The 23,082-nt window shown below is 49.7% G+C and overlaps 2 protein-coding genes across 9 annotated transcripts in view; both read left to right on the top strand.

Moving 5' to 3' along the window:
- On the top strand, window positions 1-9,767 carry LOC125698553 (serine/arginine repetitive matrix protein 2-like). 6 transcript variants are annotated; one of them, XM_048957008.1, is made up of 3 exons: window positions 1-5,580; window positions 6,616-7,255; window positions 9,661-9,767. In XM_048957008.1, exon 1 carries the CDS (start codon window positions 241-243, stop codon window positions 1,504-1,506), a length of 1,266 nt encoding a protein of 421 aa, XP_048812965.1. In that variant the 5' UTR covers window positions 1-240; the 3' UTR covers window positions 1,507-5,580; window positions 6,616-7,255; window positions 9,661-9,767. The 6 variants fall into 6 exon arrangements, 4 of the variants coding, with proteins under 4 accessions (XP_048812965.1, XP_048812962.1, XP_048812961.1 ...); XM_048957005.1 differs by having other exon boundaries at window positions 6,616-6,885; window positions 7,008-9,767; XM_048957004.1 differs by having other exon boundaries at window positions 6,616-9,767.
- Window positions 9,768-13,075: 3,308 nt separating this feature from the next.
- The window catches only part of DCAF1 (DDB1 and CUL4 associated factor 1), a 52,194-nt gene continuing 42,187 nt past the window's right edge, over window positions 13,076-23,082 (top strand). The window contains exons 1-5 of one of the 3 annotated variants that reach the window (XM_048956989.1): window positions 13,076-13,456; window positions 17,633-17,750; window positions 20,852-20,928; window positions 21,236-21,309; window positions 22,144-22,257. In XM_048956989.1, the coding sequence (XP_048812946.1) occupies window positions 17,641-17,750; window positions 20,852-20,928; window positions 21,236-21,309; window positions 22,144-22,257 (375 nt within the window). In that variant the 5' untranslated portion in view covers window positions 13,076-13,456; window positions 17,633-17,640. The other 2 variants (XM_048956987.1, XM_048956990.1) reach the window with 2 other exon arrangements.

Below are 23,082 nucleotides of genomic sequence, written 5' to 3' on the forward strand. Positions count from 1 at the left end.
GTCCTTTGTAAGGGACTGTCCCAGCAGGCCAGGTCCTTTGCAGCCATCAACATGGCCCTCAGCATCATTGGGAATCTCGAACTGGAGACAGGGTGGAGGGGGAGGGATTCCTTGGATTAGTTTTAGTCCTGGAGCAGCGGGTGCTCATCACATTCCATCCCTTCTCTGGCAGAAGAGAAGAGATGACACTAGAGGACAACAACGCCTATGCAGCACTACTAGAGAGGCACAGGAGATGCGATGCCAGTGACTGCTGTTACCCACGCGGCAGGGAGCACGCAGAGGGAGAGGGGTGAGTTGCCTCAGCAGCCCTCTGGGGCTCTGCGTGGGATCACGGCCTCGCCACAGCCTGGGGCAGCGCGGACTGAGCACCAGAGCCATGCCGGTCACTCCCTGGCTCAGATCACTTTGTCCTCATGGCCACAACCCCTTGGTTTCCCCAGGCCCTGGCAGCTGCTCCTCTGCAGCTCCTGTGCTGCGCAACGCACTCATCGGCGCTGTTCCAACTTGAGTCAGAGCACAGCCAGCTGGGAGTGCAACGCCTGTGCTGGAGAGGGCACTGGTAAGAGGCAAACGGACATGTGCTGCTGGGCTGGGGCCAGGCAAGGCCTGGCAGCGGCTGCTCAGAGCGGCCTTGCTCAAATCCCTCTAGCCCTGGACAAATGGGAGCCAGTTCCACCCCGTGGCTGTAATTCCATCCTGCTCACCTTCCTGCCTCCCCTTACAGCCTCCGGCAGCAACTCAGATCTTCCTGGCTACAGCACCATCAGCCAGCAGGAAATGGAGCCATCCCAAGGCTCTGCGACACCAGAGAGGAGCAGCTCCAGCACCACCAGCCAGGCACCATTGGGGCCAGCTGACTGTTCCCGCGTGCCTGAGAGCGGCGGCCTGTCCAGGCAGCGCAGGACAGACCGGAGGAGAATCCGCCCACGTCTACACCGGGATGAAAATGGCTTTAATGAGCCCCAAGAACACCGTGGGAGTAGCCATAATGCTGCCCCAATTGCCGGGAGCAGCGCCCTAAACTCTGCCAGCCAGGGGACATCAGAGTCCTCAAGGAACTCCCCTGCAGTTGGCTACAACCTCCGGTGCAGACAGGGGCAGCGGGCCCAGACAAGAAGCCGCTCTCCCTTGCAGCGCCGGGCCCCAGATTCTCCAAGCCAACCCCGAAGACGGCAAACACGTGGGAGCAGGCAGGCACCAACCCAAAGTGCTGAGAGTGGCACCAACAGATGCACAAGACGGGGAGCACCGCGGTCCTCAAGGGCTTCCACAGCAGCGGATGGAAGCCGGTCCAGACAGCTAGGGCGGGCCCGGACTCGAAGCCGCTCCCCTCTTGAACATCGGGCTGCAGAGACCCGCAGCCAGCCCCGAAGATGCTGCAGGAGCTGCTCCAGGCGGCAAGGACCAGCCCAGGGGCGAAGCCGCTCCCGGGTACCAGCCCAGGGACGAAGCCGCTCCCGGGTACCACGCTGGGCCCCGAACATCAACAGCCAGCCCCAATGATGTCGCAGGAGCAGCCATGTGCAAGCTCCAATTGTATCCAAAGTCATCATAGTCCATCACAATAAAACTGAGAGTTCCATCATGCCACTGTCAGTTTTGTTCCTCTCTGCCTTTCCCGAGGTGAGCAGCTGTAGAGGTTGCAACCATGGGGATCCCTTTCCCCCAGCACCCAACCCACTCCCTCCTCCCTGCGGCCCGGCTCAGGCTGAGCTGGGTTCTGGCCCTGACTCCGGCGGCGTGCAATGTTTCCAACACGCAACGGGAGGCCAGGCTGGCAGCTGCGGCCCCGTCCTGGGGGCATTTCCGTCCTCTTGGGCACGCCGCTGTGTTTGGGATATGCAGGCAGCCCCGGGGCTGCTGCCGGCTGTGGCATGGGCCAGGACCCGGCCTTTCCTCCTGCATTCGGGCAGTGCCACAGGGTTTGCTGACACTGCTCTTGACATCCACCCTATACTTGGTCCAACTGTCTAGAGAAATAGCCAGCTGTTCTCTTCCTGGATCCATTGTGTTCTGCTAACTCTCCTAGTGCAAAGTGACATCTTTCACGCCCATACAATTCAAAAAGCTTTTCCAGACTGGGCAGTCCTAGAGCACAGGTAGACATCAGAGCTGCTCTCAGTGGAATGTCATGGTCATGGTGACACGCAGGTGTGAACATCCTGAGCAATCTGCTCACATAGCTTCAGCTTGTCCTGTCAGACAGTGACAGCGAAGAGGAGTATGTGTGACACTTTCCAGCTGTTGTCATTTTGGGACAGCACTGGGCCCTGTTTGAGTAAAGCAAAGGAAGCAGCAGCAGGAAATGTGTCTGAGGGATCTGGGCAGAACCTTTTGGTTCTGGCAGCTGCATGGCCAAGGAGGCTCTAGTGCCCCCGATGCCGGCCCTACTCTGCCTGGTTTGCAACAGCAGCATGCTGTCTCTTAACCCCACAGCACTGGTGTCACCCAGCCCATTGGTGGCTGTGTCCATCACTGGGCTGCACCATAGTGGAAGTCCCTCACACTGTGTGGGAGATCAGCAGTGCAGTGACAACAGCAATGTGACAAGAATGGTGATGTTGTGACAACGGCTTAATCTGGGCCATGCACAACTTCACGCTGCAGCTACAGGTGGGTGTGCAGCCCATGAGCGAGGAGTGCCTGGAGGACACACAGTGCCTGTGACCTGGTACAGACATCACCACTTGTCCCTGCACGTCACTGTGTCCCTGTGGACAGTGGCAGTGTGGTGATGGTGGCAGTGCCGAGAACACATTACAGTGAAGAGCAACGAGCTGCTGGGCTGTCTGTACAACTTCTTCCCCCACCTCAAGCAGCTCATGCTGGAGCAGCTGGCAGCCAACACGGGGCTGGCAGTGTGGGAGAAGCTGCAACCGGGTTTCTGACACAGGACAACAAGGAGACAATTGTAATGGCAACACAAGAGAACAGCATGAGAATGTACTGACTGCAGGCTGATAATAGTGATGTCATCATAAGGGACAACAGTAGGACCATGGGAAGACAATGATGATGGCAAATTGGATGATGGGGAGACAAAGGCAAAGGCAATACGGGACAAATGGGATAAAGGCAAGAGTGCCATGGGACAACAGGGTGAAAATGGGGTGACAGTGATGACACAGGACAACAGGGGGCCAGTGACAATGGCAACATGAGACAATGGAGAGATAACACTGGGATAGCAGAGTGATGACAATGGGATAAAAGGGATACAATGGCAACACAGTACAGCAGCATGACAACGGTGAAACAGAAACATGGTAACAGCAGGATGATAATTGTGACATGGGGCAATGATGACATCAGGAATAACAGGGTGACAGTAGAGTGACAACAGCGATGGTGCGACACAAGGCAATGATGAGGTGATGACAGGTTGACAACGGGACAAAAAACACAGGGATGACAGGGGACAACAGCAACACACAGCAGCAAGGTACCAACAGTGAGGGAGGTGTCACTGTGTCATTCCCCACAGCCCTGAGCATGCTGCTGCACAGCTACACGGAGGCCATCAACAATGGGCATCTCCCCTGCCTGCAGGGAGCAGCAGCAGCGATGATGGCCAACGAGAATGCAGCTGTGGTGGCAGCAGCGCTGGAGGCCTATGCCAAGGGCATGCAGAGGCTGCCACTGCCCACAGAGCCTGCACAGCTCTCAGCCTTGCATGGGCAGTACCTGCGTGAGGCACTCATCTTCCAGCGTCGCAGCTTCTGGGATCGCAACCAGGAGCACCAGCGGCGCCTCATGGTGCGTGCCCCCCCCCTTTCTGCCACAGCGCTGTCCCTGTCCTCACGGCCTTGTTCCTATCCCTACAAGGCTGTCCCTGTTCCCATGACTTTGTCACCACTGTCACAGCACTTCCTATCCCCTGGCACCCTGCCTCCACTAACCTGTCCACACAGTCCAGTCCCCACCCCTATAAGGCTGCCCTTGTCTTCATGACCTTGTCCCCAATCCCCCAGTGCTCTCCATCCCCGTGACCTTATCTTCATTTCCCCCCAACACTCTGCACCGGTGGTCCCACCAGCACTCTCCCCATCCCCACAACCCTGTCCCTGTGACACTCTCCCCATCAACACCATGACCTTGCCCCCATCCCGACCTTCAGGAGCAGATCAGCACGGAGTACAGCTGCCTGCAGGAGAAGAATGATGCAGCATCACGGTGGCACTGCAAGGCGCTGCTGGCTGAGCTGGCACGGGCACTGGATACCAGCCTGTCCCGTGGGGCCTACGCACTGCCTGGTGCCTACCGTACCTATGAGGCTGAGCGGCAGCAGCTGCTGGAGGCCTACTGGCAAGCAGAGGGCAACAACCCCAACGTAAGGGCAGCTCTAGGTAGGGGATTAAGGACAAGGAGCCAGGGGCTGTACCTCAATCGTGTGGGGATGCACAAGCCGAGGAGGTGCTGGATGAGTTCTTGGCAGAGCGCCGGGCAGAGGCGGAGGCAGCACTGAAGGCAGCCTCGCTCAGTGCGTTGTCTGAGAAGCAGCTGGGGGGTGAGCAGTGCGTCCCGGTGCCGTTCCCTCTCTCCTTCCTCCATCACCCATCCCCAGGTCCTCCAGGGACAAGAGACACCTTGTGTTATTCCTGGAGGACATCTGGCAGTATTCCCATATTCCATGGGCTGTGTCTGCTGGGGACAGCTCATGGTATCCCCACATACTTTGAGCATCCTATGCCTTCAGGGACATGATGGCCCCATCTCTTGAGGAGTCCCTTTATCCCCAGGGGACAGAGTATCCACATCCCTTGGGGTGTCCCAGCGTGCCCAGGAGACACCTCAAATTGTCCCTTTTTTCTCCCTGAGGAATTCTCACCCCATCTCCACATCCCTGCACTCTGTCCTCACGCCCCTCCATTCCTTCCCTATCCCTCTGCACTGTCGCTTTCCCCCATCCCTCCGTACCCCGGGGACCCCAAACTCCGTTCTTTAACCAGAAGCAGAAGGCTCAGCTCCTGGTTACCCGTCCCCGTCCCTTTGTCCCCAGACCAGAAGCAGCAGGCATAGCTCCTGGAACAGCAGCAGAAGGCGGAACGCGAACGGCAGCTGGAGGTGTTGCTGGCGGACGAGCGCAGCAGCTACGTGCAGAACCTGCAAGCCCTGGAGGCCAAGATGCAGGCGGAGGCGGCGAGCGCGCAGAGGGAGCTGGACAGGGCGCTGGAATTGAAGCTACAGGAGCACAGCGAGCTGCTGTAGAGCGGCTTCAACGAGCTGGCGGCGCTGCAGCGGGAGATCAACAACAACAACAAGCAGGAGCTGGTGACCAAGGACGTCAACGCCGTGCACGCCGCCTGCGACCTCGCCAGGGTGCTAAAGCTGGCCAAGTTACGAGGTACAGCTGCGTAGGCGACTGCTCGCAGTAAAACTTCCGCCAGCCCCTCTTTGGCGGCCAAATAAAGCGCTCCTCCCGCAACTCCGCTCCTCTCTCGCGGCGCTTCCGGCGTGGTGACGTCATAACCCGGGCGACCAGAACCAACTGGTCGTTGGTTCTTGCGGCCGCGACGCGGCGTGGTGCTGGGAGTGAAGGGATACGGGAAGGAGAGAAACCTTGCGGCAGCTGATTGGGTGGGACGATCTCGCGAGAGCGTGGGCTTTCCGGCTTCTTCCGGGCAGCGGCAGTGGGGGGGGGGGAGGGGGGGGGGGTGCTTGCTTTCACTTCCGGGTGCTACGCGCGGCTGGTAGCGGAGAGGTCGGGGCGCCTCTGGGCTCTGGAAGAGCGACTGGGTTTGGAGACGGAGGCCCAGATCGCCAGATCCAGAGCTGGGGAACGAGAATGAGGACCGGGAACCACGGCTAGGCCTAGGGCTCAGGACCAGGCCCAGGGATCAGGGCCCAAGATCTGACACCAGCCCCAAAGACTGGGATTCGGGACAAAGGCTCAGGGGCTCAAAGCCGGAAACCGGTTGTAGGGCCCAGGAACGGAGCCCGGGGATGGGGAGCAGGCAGTCAGGCTGGGAAATGAGGACTGGCCCTGGAAACTACGCCCAGAACCCATGGCTGGGGAGCCAGACACAAGGGCCAGACTGAGACCCAAGTGCTTGGCCCAGTTTTTACTCTCTGAATCAGAGACTGAGGCTTAGAGTCCAGACCCTGTAACGGTAAAACCTTGTGAAAGAGCCAAAACGTGAAATCATCTCTGAATAGATAAATGATTAGCAACAGATTGGAGATGAAGGAGAATCACAGTCCCTCACCTGCTGTTTCTGATTCTGTGTAGCAGGACTTTAAAAGCCTATTTTGAGAGTCCTCCCCATTTCTGTTGGTGGCGTTTTATTTTAAGTAATTTTGACTGTGGGGCCCTAGAAGCTTGTGCAAATTTGGGAGATTCCGTAGCCAAAGAAACTAAAAGAGATAATCACTCAGTGAGGTAACTGCTTTTACTAACATCTTTCTTTCTCCTCCCTCTCCACCTTCTCTGCGACCCCTGAGCAACAGGGGAAGAACAGAACAAAGATCAAAGAAAGTCTGGTGGCTTTTACTACTGCACTGTAAGAAAGCATACAAGGGTACATATGAGTTGCTTTTAAGAAAGAGCAGTTTGAGATTGGAGTCTAGAAAGAAATGATCTTAAGGCTTCTTTTTTTTTTTTTCTTTGTACAGATTGCTGCTTTTGTGCACTCTGGAAATTGAGTGATGCTTGAGGCCATTGGTGATGTCTGTCAGAGTTCTTAGAAAAAAAGGGACTGAGACCTGACTCTGCTCAGCACATCTCTGCTGGCCCCACCACACACCATAATGAGCTTGGAGCAGAGAATAAAAGCAAGAAAAATCAGAACAGGAGTTCAGAAAAAAAAGTTTCTAACTAAACACTCAGGACAGAGCCTGCAATTAGCAGAAGATAAATTAGTATCCCAGTTGGGGATATAAAGAGTAAGCTGTTAACTTAAAGGATACTCCACCCCAGAGGGATGCTGCCTTCTCTAGAATTATTTTCATCTCATTAAAATTCAAGTCTCCTCTCCTTACATTTAATCACATTTCATTACCCACAGCTCCCTCGCTGGGACGTCTCTTGGTTGAACTTCAGTCAGGACCTGTGGTAAAGCTGCTGGAAGTGAGAGCGCTTACCTTTCAGAATCTTCTTGAGATGAGACGGAAGACCTCTGAGTCACTGAAGGTCAAGATAATCCACCTTTCCATTATAGAAGAGTTGGGCAGGGACATATGCCTCTAAAGCAGAGAAGAAAATTTGTTTGCCCCATCCATCCCATACATAGGATGCAGATACTAGCACTAACAGGTAAGCCCTAAAAGAGAGCCGAGGGCCCAGGCTGGTGCTACACCAAGAACATGAGTCAATGTGGCAGAGGTAATTTTCATAACAAGGCAAGCACTATATGCACACCAAAGCAGGAGGCAGCAGGATTCCCAGCCCTTCCTCGGCCAGAGCAGGGGCTGCAGCCACCACAGGCACTGCTAGCATGGGCACTGCCAGCCAGGGGTGGAAAGGTCAGGCAGGGCATCCCAGAGAGCCTGCAAGGCTGGCGCAGGTGAGCACCACCAGGATCAAACCACAATGAGTAGCAGTGGTGGTGGGCACAGAAATGCCAGAGAGGCAGGTGCGATGCAGGTGGTGGGTGGCATCTGCAGGCAGGGTGCCAGGGGCTGCCATGTGTCACTGCCTGCTGCTGCAGCAGGGGGCAGCAGGGCAGCAGCAGCTATTTGAGGCATTGAATGGATATAGACAGCCATGGTTCCCTGCTTCAGCCCAGTTATTCACCGGCTATCTTAGCATAGGCAGGCATCGTTGCTTTTCAAGTCGGTGTTATGGGAGAAGAGGAACTAAAACAAATGCAAAGAGAAGAGTTAGTTGCCACCAGGTTGAGGGAAAACCATAAAGAGAAGTGTGCATAGTAAAAGGTCTGTGGTTTGCTTTGAAACTTCAACACAGACTAAAGCATTTTGAAACTGTCAGCTCTGCTGGTGTTTTCACCTGAGCAGTGCTCTGAATGAGAAATGAAGATGCAAAATGTTTCCGGCCATCATCACCTCCTCTCCTGCCTGGGCTTATTTCACAGTAACACTCCTCCCTGCCAGGAGAACATTCTGGGCTCTGGGCCACATGCAGGCATGGATGTACCCTACTCTGAGCAGAAGGCATGTCTTCTCACCAGCTAGCCTGAGGCTTTCCCAGAGCTCAGACCTCTGCTGGATGCTCTCTGCAGTCCAGCATTTGCTGGGCATACTGTATAATCAATGGATATCAAGATGTTACAATCACAATATAATCAAGAGAGGTAGGCAAAGTGAACAATGATAACAAAAGAGAATAAATGGAAAGCTTACCCTTATGCTGGGCTCACCTACAAAACACCAGAAGAGGCAATCTCCAGAAGAGATCCTTCCCTACTGGTAGCCAGCTCTTCAATAGGTCTAGGAGGGGTGCAGCCTGGCTTCTGGCAGCACAGGTGAATTGCCTTCACCTGTGCTCCTCTGGCTGACTCATGGCTCGCCTCAGGTGATCAATCAGAGGTTCAGGCCATGACTCAGCAGTTCCCATACAGCACACCAGAGGTCAAGCAGTCATCAGCTTTGTCCTGGCTCTCCCTGGGTCAAAGGTGAGTGTCCGTCAGCCCTCAGTCCTGCCTCAGCAGTCCTGCAGTTGTTTGGCTGTTGTTCAGCTAACCCTTGCACAGCAGGGCTTACCTAGGAACATGGTCCTTTCTGTTTCCGAAGCTCCCTGCCAGCAGTAGGCTGGTGGTGCTCTGAAGCCTTCAAATCCAGCTCTGAGTCTCCCAGATTGGGTTTTGCTCTCAGATGGGGCTTCAGACACGGGAAAGAGGTTTCAAGCTCTGGTACTTGGGTTTGGAGCTGAAAAGGATGTTTCTGATCTGAAATAAGGCTCTGGGCCCTCCAGCCAAGGCTCTGAGCCTTGAAAGGAAAAACCAAAAAAAGACTACAGAGAAAATTTGCACCCTGAGGTGAGGCTCAATGCCTCTGTAATGTGGAAAGGAGTCTTTATTTTGAAGCCTCACACCCCAGTGTGAGGAGCCCAAAGCCTCATGTCAGTGTACAAAGCCTCCTCCTGCAGCCCAAACTTCTGATTTAAAGACTCCAAGCATTTTATCCTTAAGAGAGGATAAAAAAGGGTCCAAAGCTTCTTGCCATGGGCCTCATGGCCCTTTTGGTTTTGTTCCCAGACTTTCATTTATTGGAATGTAGCTTCATTTAAGGGCTCTGTTCAACCTCCCATTTTTGGGGTTCTAAACTATTTCACCATTAACATTCATTTTACCACACTGTAGCAATGTCATAACTGCAGATAGACACGCGCCTCAGAGATGGCAGTTCAGTGTGCAGAGAGGAGCCACTGTTCAGGTGATGCCAATGTCTGCCAGGTTTTAGGGCTCCCCTGCAGCTATAACTTGCATTATTATTGCAAGGCAGCTACATTATCAAGCTGTGAATAATGCTCATTGATTAGTAATCTTTAAGTGCTCAGCATAAAATCTGTTATTTTCTTTTTGTTGTATGTTGTGTCTTTGCAGGAGTAGTGTAAACTTTAGAAATGTGTCTTTCTCAGCCTGACAAAGGGAGTACCCAGCTGGGGTGGGGTTGTGGTGCTGCCCAGCACCCACAAAGCAAAGTCTCTTTGCAGTTGCTCACAACAAAACTGTGAGGCAATGGCATTTTTCTCCATTGTAGGTTGGCACCTGTTGGAATCCCTTAAAATTCAGCAGTTTTCCCTTGCCCTCCAGCCTCATCTTCATGCATTCATTGTTTTGTTTGTTCAAATAAATATATGAAGCTTTGTTCTTGCTATATTCCTTTCTCACAGACTAAGACTATGAAGCAGAAAGAGAGAAGACAACATAGTCTGCACAAAAGGATGAATGAAAGAGGGAAGGAAAGCTCCCTAGAGCCTGGGCCACTGTTCTGCCTCAACAGTGTGGGGTCAGCAGCAGAACTGGCACTCTCTGACGTCACCCAGGATCAGGGGAGTCTGGGGCTGTGGCCATTAACATCCTGCGCTGGGTCTGCCTGCATCTTCAAGGTACGCAGACTTGGTGGTGCTCAGTGCTTCAGCAAGCTGCCCTGAGACATCTCCACTGGGAGCATTTCTGGAGCCATCTGGTCAGGGCAGCACAAAGCGAAGTATTACCAGAGGAAGTCATTCATTTTGGCTGAAGAAACATGGGCTGCTTCATGGGAGAGGGAAACATAGGTCAAGTGTCATGGGTAAATCCTAGCACAAATTCAGGCAGCCTATTCTCTCTTTGCAGCTTTAAATTACCTCCCTTCAGCTGATAATTTCTTAGACTTTGAGGTCTGTTAAACGCTTTTCACTGCTACAGCAGCTTCAGGGTTTCTTTCTAGGTGTGGCTGAGTTCACGCTCAACCCAACTGGTTTATGTTCAGACTGTACAGTGGTCTGGTTCCAAATGTGTCAGCAGTCACAGACATGCCCTGTACATGTGGCTGCTTGGATCTGAGATTCTGTTGAGCACTGAGAGCTGCAGAGACCACTGCTGTAAAATACAGATTAGAATTATCAGATATTGGAGACCATCATGTAGCTATCACTAAGACCCTTGATGGAATTCCTTGACAATCTAAAATGAGCGTGTTTACTTATGCTTGTAATTACCACAACCCACCTTCACATTTAGGACAGAGGAGAGGTCTCAGTACCTCCCTGAAGCTTCTAGATGACTGTGAGAAGCTGAGGATAAAGCCCTGAGCTTTATCTGCCCAATGCCAGCTACCAGACAGCATTCCTGTGGCATGGTCAGGATTCAAGAAAACCGTGGGTTTGTACCAAAGCATGAAGGGCTGCTTTGCAAAACAGAATGGTCAGCCTATATTATTTAACTTTCCTGTTGACTTTTGGCTTGAGAATGCAGAATTACTGTAATTCACATGCTCGACTAGGCTCTGCTGCCCTCTGCATCTCCTCTGCACACTCCTTCCATGAACTGAGCTCCCTGAATTATTCCTGTCATTCTTGGAAATGGCAACAGATCAGGCAGAACTCGAGTGGGCAATTTTTTTTTCTGAACTTTTGCATTTTATTTCTCCATCCAGATGTTGGACGGTTTTGCTCTGTGTGTGTGCACACTAGTGGCTCTTTCCAAGCATATTCACATTAGCCCCACGTGATTGTTTGTAAATTTGTGCTTATTTTGCTTTTCTTCCCTGTCCTCCCTAGAGGATGTCGGTCTGGTGCAGTGATCCTGGAGTGCCACCAGGTGACCAGACTGCCTCTTGTAGCACAACATCTGGCACGAAGCGAGCACGCCATAGCCTCTTCGCTGAGAGGAGAGGGCTATAGGATCCGGCTGCTCTGCTTTTCCCTGCCTACTCCCACTTTCTGTCTTTTTTTATCCTGTCTATGGCAAGGAAGATAGGTAGAGCATTTGGTGACATGCTGCTTGCTAGACTGCAGTTACCTAATGGCCATAATCTCAATAATCTTCAAGCGTATTCTTTTTTGCACAGTATGAACGTTCTTACACAGATGGTCAGCAAGTGTTGCTGGGGAGACTGGATGGTGTGTGAAGTCCCTGTGAATATCTCTGCAGATACAGACTGATACATTTCTGCATAAAACAGTCTCTGAGCTGGCACTTCAAGCTGAAAATAAGATAGGTGCTACCAGATCTGGAGCTGAGAGAGAACTGTAGTTGCTGCTCACTCACTATGTGCCCATGGGCACTGCAGGTCAGGGTGGAAGGGAGGAGAGCGCTCAGCAGAGGAGCACACTGCAGCCAAACCAACCTCCACAGCCATCCTGTGGTATGTTCTCCATTCCTAGGTGCACCTGCCCAGACACTGACCTTCCACCCCATCCCTAATGTCTCCTGGGGCATGGAATTTGCAGAGGAACACCCTTTTGTTTACAAACATGTTAGCAGGGCAGGGCCAGACTGTCCCAAAAATTTAATTTCTGACATTGTAGGAATCCCTGAGTGCTGCCAGGGGATGATATGGGTGCTGTGGGTGTTTACAGCATCAGCGTGGTATGCACAAGTGCTGTGGGAGGACTGAACTCTGTTACTGATCTTATGCACCTCTGTGAGTCATGCAGCAAACTTATGCTGCAGAGCTTGGTGGCCTTATTACTCTCTATCGACTCCCTGAAAGGAGGTTGTAGCAAGGTAGGGATTATATATAAGAGAATGGCTTAGGTTAGAAGGGACCTAAAAGATCATGTAGTTTCAACCCCTGCCATGGGCAGGGCTGCCAACCACCAGATCAGGCTGCCCAAGTTCCCACCCAATCTGGCCTTGAATGCATCCAGACATGGAGCATTCACAACTTCTCTAGACAACTTCTTCCACTCCTCTTTTAGTTTAAAGCCATTCCCTCTTTATCAGACCATGTAAGAAATTGATTCCCCTCCTGCTCATGAGCTCCCTTCAAGTACTGAAAGGCCATGATGAAGTCTCCCTGGAGTCTTCTCCAAGCTAAACAAGCCACACTACCTTAGCATTTCTTCATAGATACGTGCTCCAGCCCTCTGATCATCTTAGTGGCCCTCTTCTGGACCCGCTCCAACAGCTCTGCATCCCTCGTGTACTGGGGGCTCCAGGAGTTGACCTCTTCTCCCTGATAACAGGGGTAGGACAAGAGGAAACAGCCTCAAGTTGCACCAGGGGAGGTTCCCACTGGGTATTAGCAGAAATTTATTCTCTGAAAGGGTGGCCAAGCCCTGGGGACATGGCACTGAGGGACACGGTTAGTGGACAGGTGGGGGTCGGTCGATGGCTGGGCTCGATGATCTTAGTAGACTTTTTTAAACGTAATGATTCTACGATGTGGGAAGGGAGCAGGCCCTGGGGGCCCGGGAGACCCTGAGAACGGCTTCAGCACCGCTCTGAGCCGCCCTGGAGGCGGCCCCGCGCAGCTGCGGGTGTTCGGTCACCGCTGTCCGCGATGCCGTCCCACGGCACCGGGCAGGAGCAGGGTGGCCTTCGGACCCCGCAGATAAGCGAAAGGAGGAGGCATAAAAGCGGGGAAATGGCGAGAGCCCCGCCCTGTCGCTCGGCCCCAGCGTATCACCGCCGTAGGTCCCGCCTATCGAGGTGACGCCCGGCCGCAGCCCTCCGACAGCCGGCAATCAGGGCCCGCAGCCGCGGCTCGGCGCCCGTCGTAGCAGCCCGCGGACAGCGACCGTGAGCGCCGAGTAGCGCCGAGAGCAGCGCCGCCTCCCGAGAACTACGACTCCCAAGGCGCTCTTCGGCGCCGCTCCGGAGCAGCGCATGCGCAGACGCGCGACGTCCGCCCGAACTGCGTTTCCCGGCCGGCCGCGCGCGAGGTCTTAGCGGCTTCTCCTCCTACGTTCCTCTTGCGCCGCTCCTCGCGCTTTGTGACGCGGCCCCCAGCGTGGTGACGCACAAAGTGTGTGCCCGCCATAGCGATCGCGGCCGCCGCGGGGTGCGCGGGGCCGAGCGCGGGGGCCGGGGTGGCGACGGCGGCGACCCAGCGGGGCATCGGGCAGGTACGGGGCGCCGGGCGGGCCGGGCCGCGCGGGGCCGGCGGCCGCGGCCTCCGGGCCGGGCGGGGGCGGGGGAAAGAGTCGCCTCGGGCCGTGCGGGAGCCGCGGGCGGGTGGGCTGCCGAGCCTGCGCGTCCCGCCCCGCGGCTGCGGGCGTCCTCGGTGACGGCGGAGCTGAGGGCGCCGCGCTTACCTCCGCGGACCTCCGCCCGCCGCCGTTCGGCCGCCTCCTTCCCCAAGGAGCTCCCGGGGGCTCCGCTCCCGGCCCAGCTCGGGGGGCCGAGCGCCGCGGGGCCGTCGGGAGCCTCGCCGCTGCCCGCGGAGTGGGGGAGCGGCAACGCTTCCGCGGGCGGTGCTGGGGCGGGGAGCGCGGCCCGGTGCCCGCCCCAGACTGCTGGCTGCCGGCTGTACCTGCCTGCCCCGGCGGGGGGGAGTGTCGGGTTTGGTCGGTGTGAGCGCTGGGGCTGATAGACTGAGTAACTGTGTGCTTTCCTCCGGTGTTAGACGATGTTACGGCTTTAAAACAAAACAGCAAATCCCCACAAGACTTCCTTAATGTTTTTCTATTTATTCATTTGTTTATTGGGTAACGCTCGAAGTGATGCCAGGAACGCGTTGTGTAACAGCAGCCTGGTGGGAGCTGTGCGAGGTGTTCGGTTGGTAAGGGGCACGAATCAAGGTTCCCCTCCTCTCAGCTGTAGCACTACAGTGCCTCAGGTCCCCCGGTGCGGGCGATGGGTGCTGTGGCTGCGCTCCATCCCAGGGTTGGCAGCGTGCTCCTTCTCCAGCTTGGGCCTGGTTGGTTGGGGCTCAACAGATGTGGTCCACCAGCTGACATTTATCTCTGCTGTTAAACAGTAATTGTGGTGAACAGGAGGTTGTTACTGTTTCCTTTTTTCCTTTCAAGTAAGAAACTCCTCATGTTAAAAAAATATGGGAAGAACATACAGATGTGCTGATCTGCTTGCTGGGCATTTAATTGGGTTCTGATTCCTAAGTTTCTCATCTGGGAATATAGTATTGCATTACATGTCTTACTCTGAGTGAGGTCAGTGTGTGTGTGTGTTAAGACCTTGAGTTGACTCTGTATTTGGGCACACAGATCCTCCTGGGCTTTTTTTGTTGATGAAACTTATAAACCTGAATGTGCAGTCTTTCTGCAATATTGGTTAAAATGGATTTTTTTTTCTCCATAAGTTAACACCTTTGTTTTTATGTGTCCGTTTCATTTTCCATTTTAATTAAAATGTAGATTTTTGAGTTTGTTTCCCAACTAACCAAACCGTCTGTGGACTTTCAGATTTCGCGAATAGATCTCTTTTTCACCTGACAGGTTTCACACTTCAAAATGCTTATCTGTATGGCCGTCACTATGTTCAGATCTCATAATCCTTTTCAGCAATGTAACTTGATCAATAGGTGAATGACCTGTTGTTTTCATGTCAGTGTGATACTCACATGTGCTGAGGAGCAAGAGGTGAAGCTGAACAGCCTGAGCTGTGCTCTGCTCTTAGGAAACTGCAGCCAGGGTTGCAGAAAGTGTTTCCACCACTAGCTTATTATATGTATTAACTAAAATCTGTTGTGGCACATGATTTCCAAAACTTATTAGAAAGTAAAAATGAAAAAGTCATGGATTCAATTCCTGTTGGGAGAGGTGCTCCCTGTTCCGGTTCCTGGAAAGCAGTGTAAGGATGCGTGTGTTCACCAGCCTCTCTGAGGGAGAGCCCTTGCAGGCCTTCCTGTCCAGTAGGGTGGGGGGATTTGTGATATTTGCAGTTCGGTTCATATAATTTCTGGTCTTGGCCTTTCTGCAGGGTGCTTCACTATGATTTAAGGTAGAATACTTGGAAAGAAAAAAACGAAAAAACAAACACAGCAGGAACTTCTTTGATTCTTGCATTTGAAAAGGCTTTTGGCTGCCATAACTTTCAATCCTTGCATATTTTGTCTCTGGTGTACTTGTATGGGAACTGCAGCAGTAGGTGCTGCTGGGGGTAGAGTTCTTGTTGCTGCCCTTTGCAGTGCCACTTAGAATAGCCAAGTTCCTTTGGATGCCTTGGGGAGGCACCACCAATGCTGTGCACCTGTCAAAAGGGTGGCATTCTTATGTTTTAACTCTACTGCAGGGAGTATTGTATGAGCATCAGTTCTTCAGACCTGTGACGTGCTTGAAGTGAGATAAGCTCCAAGGTTTTTTTCCCCTTGGTTATGGTATAACTTGAGCACTTCTCTGATCTTCCTGCATGGGACTTTGTTTACCTCTTGCTGGTATTGCTGGAGTAGTGTTTCTCATTTTTTAGCTGAAATAATGAAAATTCGTTAGGGAAAATAAGCTGTTCTGCAGGCTGCAAAAGAGCCTGCCTAGGCCTTACACAAGCTCTGGGGTCATGAGGCATTTTTTTCTGTGTCCTTTGGGCATGGAACAAAGGTATGGATGTCAGAAACAGTTGAATGCAGTTGCCATTTACAGCACTTACATTCAGAAGCTCAAAGTAGTTTTTTATTTTATTTTTATTTTTTTTACTCATACGAATTTTATTTTTCTGTGGGTTTAAAAGCTGAGAAATGCTGCTGGCAAGTGTTGTTGAGTTAATGAAAAAAGGCATGGACCTCTGAGCTAGGAGCAGTTTTCCTTATCAGAGATGTTTCGTTGTGTGCGTACAATCTCAGGATGCTTTGTTGTTTGCATTAAGTTGGTGCTTTTTCCAAAGCTGCTAAACCTGTGATAAATGAATGATGAAAATGCTCTAGATAAAATCACAATTAGTTCTCATGTAGAGAACGCCAGCTTATGCTATGTTTAGGCTTTTTTTTTCTTTTTTTTTTTTTTTTCTTCTTCATACTCTGCTTGTGTGTAGTGGTTATCAAAATGGTGTTTTTCTGACTAGGTGTCTTGATGTTGTAGGTGTATTTTTCTGTGGTCTTTGGGAAGCTGCAGTCCCTGCCCATTTCAGCTGGGTGATGTCTGTTTGCCACCCCCTGAGTAAGTGCAGAAGGTGCCGATTGGGAGGTAGGGCTGCAGGGTTGCTCATTCACTCCCCAAGCAAGGGAAGGCTGTCAGCAAGTCGGGGGAGGCCAGCACTCAGTTATGCATGGGGACTTCTGTCAGAATGAGCCTGGGCTGTAAAGGCTTATGTGAATAGGTGAAACCATGGCTGCCTTAATGGTCTCTTCTTTAAGTGATTCGTAAACATATATTACAGGGGTTTGTGTGTACAGAACTGCCTTAAACATGACATATCTGCCTTTAACATGATTTTAGGAAGCTCTTACTCTGGGTCATTTATGACATGGGTATTTAATCTTGTAGCAGACGGATATTGGTTATCTTATGGTTAATGAAATGCTGTAACTGCTTTAGGGCATGGCAGTATTTTGAGACAGAGTGTGTTCTAGTTTGATCTGTTAGTATTTCAAGTAGATTTTTATTACACTGACAAAAATTGATGTCTGGAAATTCAGAGGCTTAAGCAGAACCTAGAGTGAGTGTGCCCTCCCTGAAATGGTCCTGTGACAGGTTGCTGAGTGCTGTAGGGAGCCTGCTTTTGAGGATGGGGAGCTAAGTCATCAGAAAACTGATACAGCTGAGCAAGTGCTCCAGTGCTCCATCCTGTGCATGCTCTTCCTTCTCCCTGGAGCCACTGCGTGTGGCTGGACACCTCATAAACAGGGCAATATGTGACCTGCTCCTCTCACTGTCACCTGCCTCCTCAGCAGCACCAAGCCAAGGTGATTCTTGGTTCTTTCTCCAATGTCCAGGGTCATTAAACTGGAATAAAAACATTGATGGTAATCTTGCTGCCCTGGCTTTATGGTTTCGTGAGCAAATCTTGAGCAGTGGCAAAGGGTTAAACTCAGGTCTGTGTGGAACTGAGGGAGCATTCTGAACAGCTTTAGTGCTGAGCACGTCTGGTTAGGTGTGCCTGCTTTCCCTTGTGCTCAGAGTTGTCGTGTACCAGTTGAGACTTGTTCTAAGTGTGCATGCATTCCTTTATTCTTCAGGCGATGGACCAAGAGAAAACTTCAGTAGTTAAAGTGAAGTGCAGCAGTATTGTGGTCTTCCAAGTAGATTTTAAGTTTTGATTTGGATTGTTTCAGTAAATATTGTAAAACTGTGGGATGTCTTGCTCACCTTCCTGCTTTTTTTTTTTTTGTTTGTTTGTTACCTCTGCCTTAGGCTAAGCCATGACTTCAGGATCTGGGCATGTGGACTCCAAGGCTGAGCTCACTACTTTGCTTGAGCAATGGGAGAAAGAACATGGCAGTGGGCAAGATATGGTTCCTATTCTCACCAGGTGAGTTCCATAAAATAACTTCTGATATTCAGATTTAGGAATTTGCTTGAGAGCAGTTTTTACTGTGTTGTTTGCTTGAAGGTTTTTAATAACTGGTTAACTGTTGGTAATTAAGTTATCCTTGGCCTGAAATTTGAACTGTGAGTGTAGTACTTAAATGCATACAAGCTTACTAAGCATTTATGTTGCAAAAGGTCTTACACAGTCTACCTCTAAACATGGATTTAATACTCTGAAATAGTAGAAACTGATGGAATCATTAAACAAGTAAAATAAATTTGGTATGTTCTTCTGAAACTTGTAATTTGTTGATCAAAATAGAAAGCTGTGAGAATGTGGTTCCATCGGAGTGGTGGTGTGGGGTTTGTAATTGCACTGATGCTGGGCAGTTTATGTGAAAGTAAGGGAGAGACACATTGGATGGAGGGAGCCTTACTGAAAAAATTTTACTGCAACTCATACAGCATGCTTAAAGGGAAATTTCAGAAGTTGATTTTTTTTTTTAACTGGACATTGTTACGCTGCCGTGTTATTGTGTGAGGAAAATATTCCCTGGGATGTTTCTAGGTATGTATGTGCTAGTAACACCATTCATTATAGGAAGTCTTCTACAAGAGGATTATTTAAAGTATCAATTGTAGTTGTGGTTTCCCAGGCCAGACCTCTCTTATGCAATCTTGTAATGTTCTTGGTATAATAAGGCAGTCACAGGAATTCCACAAAGTTCCTCCTCCCACCTCTACTGTCAGAGCTGTTGTCTGCCTGGTGTGTGCCTGAAGGGCTTACTGTGCTCACTGGTGCGTTAGAGCAGCCCAGGTTTCTGTACCATGCTGCTGTGTGTTCTTGGGTCAGGTACCTTAGTGCACAGATCCTGAGCTGGCACTGGGTAGAAATGACAGAAATGTGCTGGAGCTTCTTCGCGCAGACCTGTGTTATGCCTCACCTTGCAGGCACAAATGCTTGCTTTTTATACTGCTCCTTAGAAATAACAGTGCAGAAGAGAGAGATGAGCTGCAAAAAGCCAAAGCCAAGTGTTTAAAAATGAGTAGGTCTCTTGAAAATCCTGAGCCGTATTTTGGTGCATCTGTGTGTATTGTTGTCTGGTTTGTGTATTGATGGAAGCATATGTGCTGCTTCCAAGATTTTTGTCACAATGACAAACACCAGAAATTTAATGTGTTCTAAGAAATTTAAATTCAACATGCATTTTCTTGCATTGATAGAGGTTTGGAACTCCTTGAGTTCCTTCCATTCTTTAGGCCTAAGCAAATCTGATAATCCTCCTTTGGTTCTCTAAGGTTTCTGTACAGCAAGGAGAGAGTTGATGGATAGTAAGAGCTTAGGTATTTTGGCTGTGGTGTAGGTAACAGGTCTACTTAAGGTTGATAGTGAGGAGATGTACCCTTGGCTCTAGCAGGTTTTACAGTGCTTCTGAGAAAAAAAGAGAAAGCTATATATCTGTCTGGAATACAAGGTTTTAGATACTGCATAGGTTAAAAAGAATTTGCTGGAAGATGTGCTAGGAATCCTCCCCAAGTGGAGCTTGTGTTAGCTGATGTCTGGAGATAGCAGTGCTCTTGCATATTGATTTAGGCTTATGGCAGAGGAAGCTGTGGTCATGTTTGTTTGGTGAGTGATGTTTTTCTACTTCCTACTGCCTTCTAAGTTACTTGGAAGAAAACTTCTCTTTGTGCATGAAAATGTGCCTGCTAAAATGTGATTCTGATTCAGCAGAGGTCAGAGTGTGACACAATGGCAAGAGCGCAGTGTTTTGACTTCAGCTCCACAGACCAAATATGGGGTATGGTATGTTGCAGTGTGGTATTGCAGAGCATCCTGTCTGTAGTCTGTCATAAAGGCACCGCTTTATATTGTGCCTTTTGCATCAGTGGTAGTGTTGCAACTTGAGAGTCCCCACAACCTCCTTCTTTGACTTCAAGTGAGCCATGTTTCTGGCAAGTGAAAGTGAGAATATGACTAATTTTCAAAGGTGATCTGCAGGGATAGTTGTAAACAATTTGGGGAAAAAAAAAAAAAGAGTCCAAAGTGAGGGGAAGAACACCTGTCCCTCATGTAGTACCTAGATCTTGCTTGCACACTCAAGTGGATAGGGAGCTAGCTTAATATCAAGTGAATAAAGGAAATGTTGAAACCTGCATAAAAGAACAGCATTTGTGTGTTTGTTCTTTTTGTTTTTTGTTGTTAAAACCTTTTGTGTCAGTGCCTGTGTTAAGAGGTGAGAATGAGCTTTGGTAGTTTGTCAATTCTCAGTAAAAATGGTAGGAGAGTGGAATAAGCCACTCTTTGTGTGCTTTCAGTCAAAAAATTTTTTTGGTTTTTTTTTTTTTTTTTTCTTTTCAAAGCCAATTTTGAAGAGGCAGTGCTTTTATATTTTGGTCAGATGATTGCGCCTAGTTGTCTCAAAATAAACGCAACCATCCAAATCAGATAATCAGTGATTTGTATGCCTGTTTCATCTAGGCTATGATAATGTTGTTGTCCCTAGAACCACTCAGAAGCTTCTGCTGGCATGCTCTTTGGCTGCCTCCCTAATCTGCATGGGCTGAGGAGAGTGCTCAGCTCACTTTCCGTGCTGCTTGTCAGTCCCTCCTGGCATGTACTCAGTATGCCAATTATCACCTAAAAAGACCTAGCACCTGCCTAAACTGAAGAGGAAAGTGGGCAGAGTTGCTTGTTTAGGGCTTATCCCACTCCAGAAGAGGAACTGTAAGGTGAAGGGTACTGCTTAAATTCCTATTTCTTGTAATTCTCTACAGTATCTGTTGTAGACATCACCAGGACTCTAACATGAGTAAATAAGCAGTATTGACTCCTTCAGAGCATCACACTTGAGTGCCACTGGGATGCTGATAAGGTCTCAGCATGTTTTGATGGGCTGATAGGGAATGAGGTACCAGAGGCAAGGCTCTTTATTAACCCTTCTGGGTGGACCATCTGAAATCCTCTGGTAGTGCTGAATGCCATTCAAATGAAAGCTGATAAGCTGTTTGATAGCACTGTAACAATAGGCTAACGTGAGGAGTTGCACATCGGGGCAGGACGGAGTGGATTACGCTCATTTTATGTCGTTCCTTCTATAGGATGTCTGAGTTGATTGAGAAGGAGACTGAAGAATACCGCAAAGGGGATCCAGACCCTTTTGATGACCGACACCCTGGTAAGGCATTCTGAGTGGTTTTGATAGCTCTGCATCAGCTGATACATGATAATTCATGTTTAAAAGTAAGCAAAATCTAGCCTGAATCTGTTCACTACTGATCAGGGTCTGGTGTGACTAGTACACCTTTTAAGTAGGTAATTGCAACTAGAGGAAACACTAACTTGATGAATAATGCATATGGCTTCTATAATTCTGTTTCTGATAAAGGTACAGCTAACTACATTATTCCACAGTCAGTCGGAAGTTAGTAGTTCAGTACTGAAGTCTTGAGGTACATAGATAAGTCTTCCTGTTTCCTCTATAGGTCGAGCGGACCCTGAGTGTATGCTTGGTCACCTACTAAGGATACTTTTCAAGAATGATGATTTCATGAATGCGGTAGGTTTGATCTAAGGACTGTACCTGTCAAGTCTTCTTGACACTGTAATATTTTTGTTTTCTGTTATTTACCTCTGTACTTGTGCTTGTTTAATATTAGTTTTACTGGTGGTGGGACTACTTCTTCCATAACAGTGGCTTTTAAAGTCTGTTTAAATGCAGCTTGTTTGCTGCTCTAGAGTGACCCAAGGAAAGGGGTAGTTCGTGAGCTAATCAAGAGTACTGGAATACACGTATTAATGATTGAATTAGTTCTTCTTGGCATTTATCAGTCTCTTTAAAGCAAGTGTAGGTCCTGTAATAAAAGTTTAAAATCCTAATTAATTTCTGTAATGGAAATTAATACCACTAATTCCAGTGCTTTTTCTTTGAATACTTGGGAATGCTGGAGTGCCTGTACAAGCAGAGTGTATCTAGCTCTAGTAGGCTCAGGCAGAGCATTTGGAGAAAAGAGTCTGGCTTTCCTCTTGCAATGCTCTACCCTTTCATGAGTTAATAGCCAGAATTTTTGTTTCCCTCATCTCAGCGCACCACCTGTATCAGTGCATACTGCTGCAAGGTTTCTGCCAGATTGCTTACAGTGGGGCTTTCTGTCTTAAACTGCAGTTGATAAGCAAAAATGTATGTATTTGATTTTGTAATGTTTTTTTCAGCTATTACTCTCACATGATTACACTGTTAGTGAGCTGTAATTATTTTAGGCATTTGTCTTTACAAATCAGTTCAAGAAAAGTATTTAATCAGTGAACATCAGATCAGAGGGGAATTCTGTTTCTCAGAGAAGTTACTTCAACTCCTGAATTTTAAACTGATGCTTTTCCTGATCTTCTCTAGCTAGTGAATGCTTATGTGATGACGAGCAGAGAACCTCCATTAAACACTGCTGCCTGCAGACTTCTTCTGGATATCATGCCAGGACTGGAAACTGCTGTTGTCTTTCAGGAAAAGGTATCTTGTATACTAAGGTTTAGTTTATAAGCTTGGTGTATTATGTACTCCAACAGTTCACCCCATAGGAGAAACCAGTAAAAAGCAACATTTAAATCCTATCTCTGGGAGACAATCTGTTTAGCCTCATTAAAGGTTTGGGGCTTTCTAATGTGGGCTTGTTCAGCTGATCAAATCTTAAGTATTCCACAGCTTGTAAGTTATAAGAGGACTGATTCAAACAGGAACTGGAATTATGTATGATACGTTCAGCATATCTGTGGGATGGGAGGCCATGCAGAGAGATCTAGACAGGTTTGTGCAGTGGGCCTGGGGGAACCTCATGAAGTTCAACAAAGCCAAGTGCAAGGACTGGCACCTGGTCATGGCAACCCTTACTATCAGTACAGTCTGACGATGTGAGGATGGAGCAGCTCTGTGCTGGTGAGACGTGGAGTATTGCATCCATATGTGGGAGTCCTCAGTACAGAAGGGAATGTGTCCGGAGGAGGACCTGAAAAATGGCCCAAGGGATGGAACACCTTCCCTGTGAGGACAGGCTGAGAGAACTGAAACTGTTCAGCCTGGAGAAGGTTCTGGGGAGACCTGACAGCAGCTTATCTGTATCTGAAGGAGCGCTGTGAGAAAGAAGGGTGCAGACTCTTTAGTGGGATCAGTTGTGATTGGACAAGAGGAAATAGTTTCAAATTAAAAGAGGGGAGATTTAGATTGGACAAAATAGTTTCTTACAATAAGGACCATGAAGCACTGAACAAGTTGCCCAGAAAGGTGGTGAATACCCTGTCCACGGAGATGTTCAAGAATAGAGCTCTGAGCAACCTCATG

The sequence above is a fragment of the Lagopus muta genome, chromosome 11 (genome assembly GCF_023343835.1).
Source record: "Lagopus muta isolate bLagMut1 chromosome 11, bLagMut1 primary, whole genome shotgun sequence".
In the NCBI taxonomy this organism is placed as follows: domain Eukaryota; kingdom Metazoa; phylum Chordata; class Aves; order Galliformes; family Phasianidae; genus Lagopus; species Lagopus muta.

Excerpts from the sequence above, each read along its gene's own strand:
- LOC125698553 (XM_048957004.1), top strand. The coding sequence starts at position 241 with ATGCCAGTGACTGCTGTTACCCACGCGGCAGGGAGCACGCAGAGGGAG.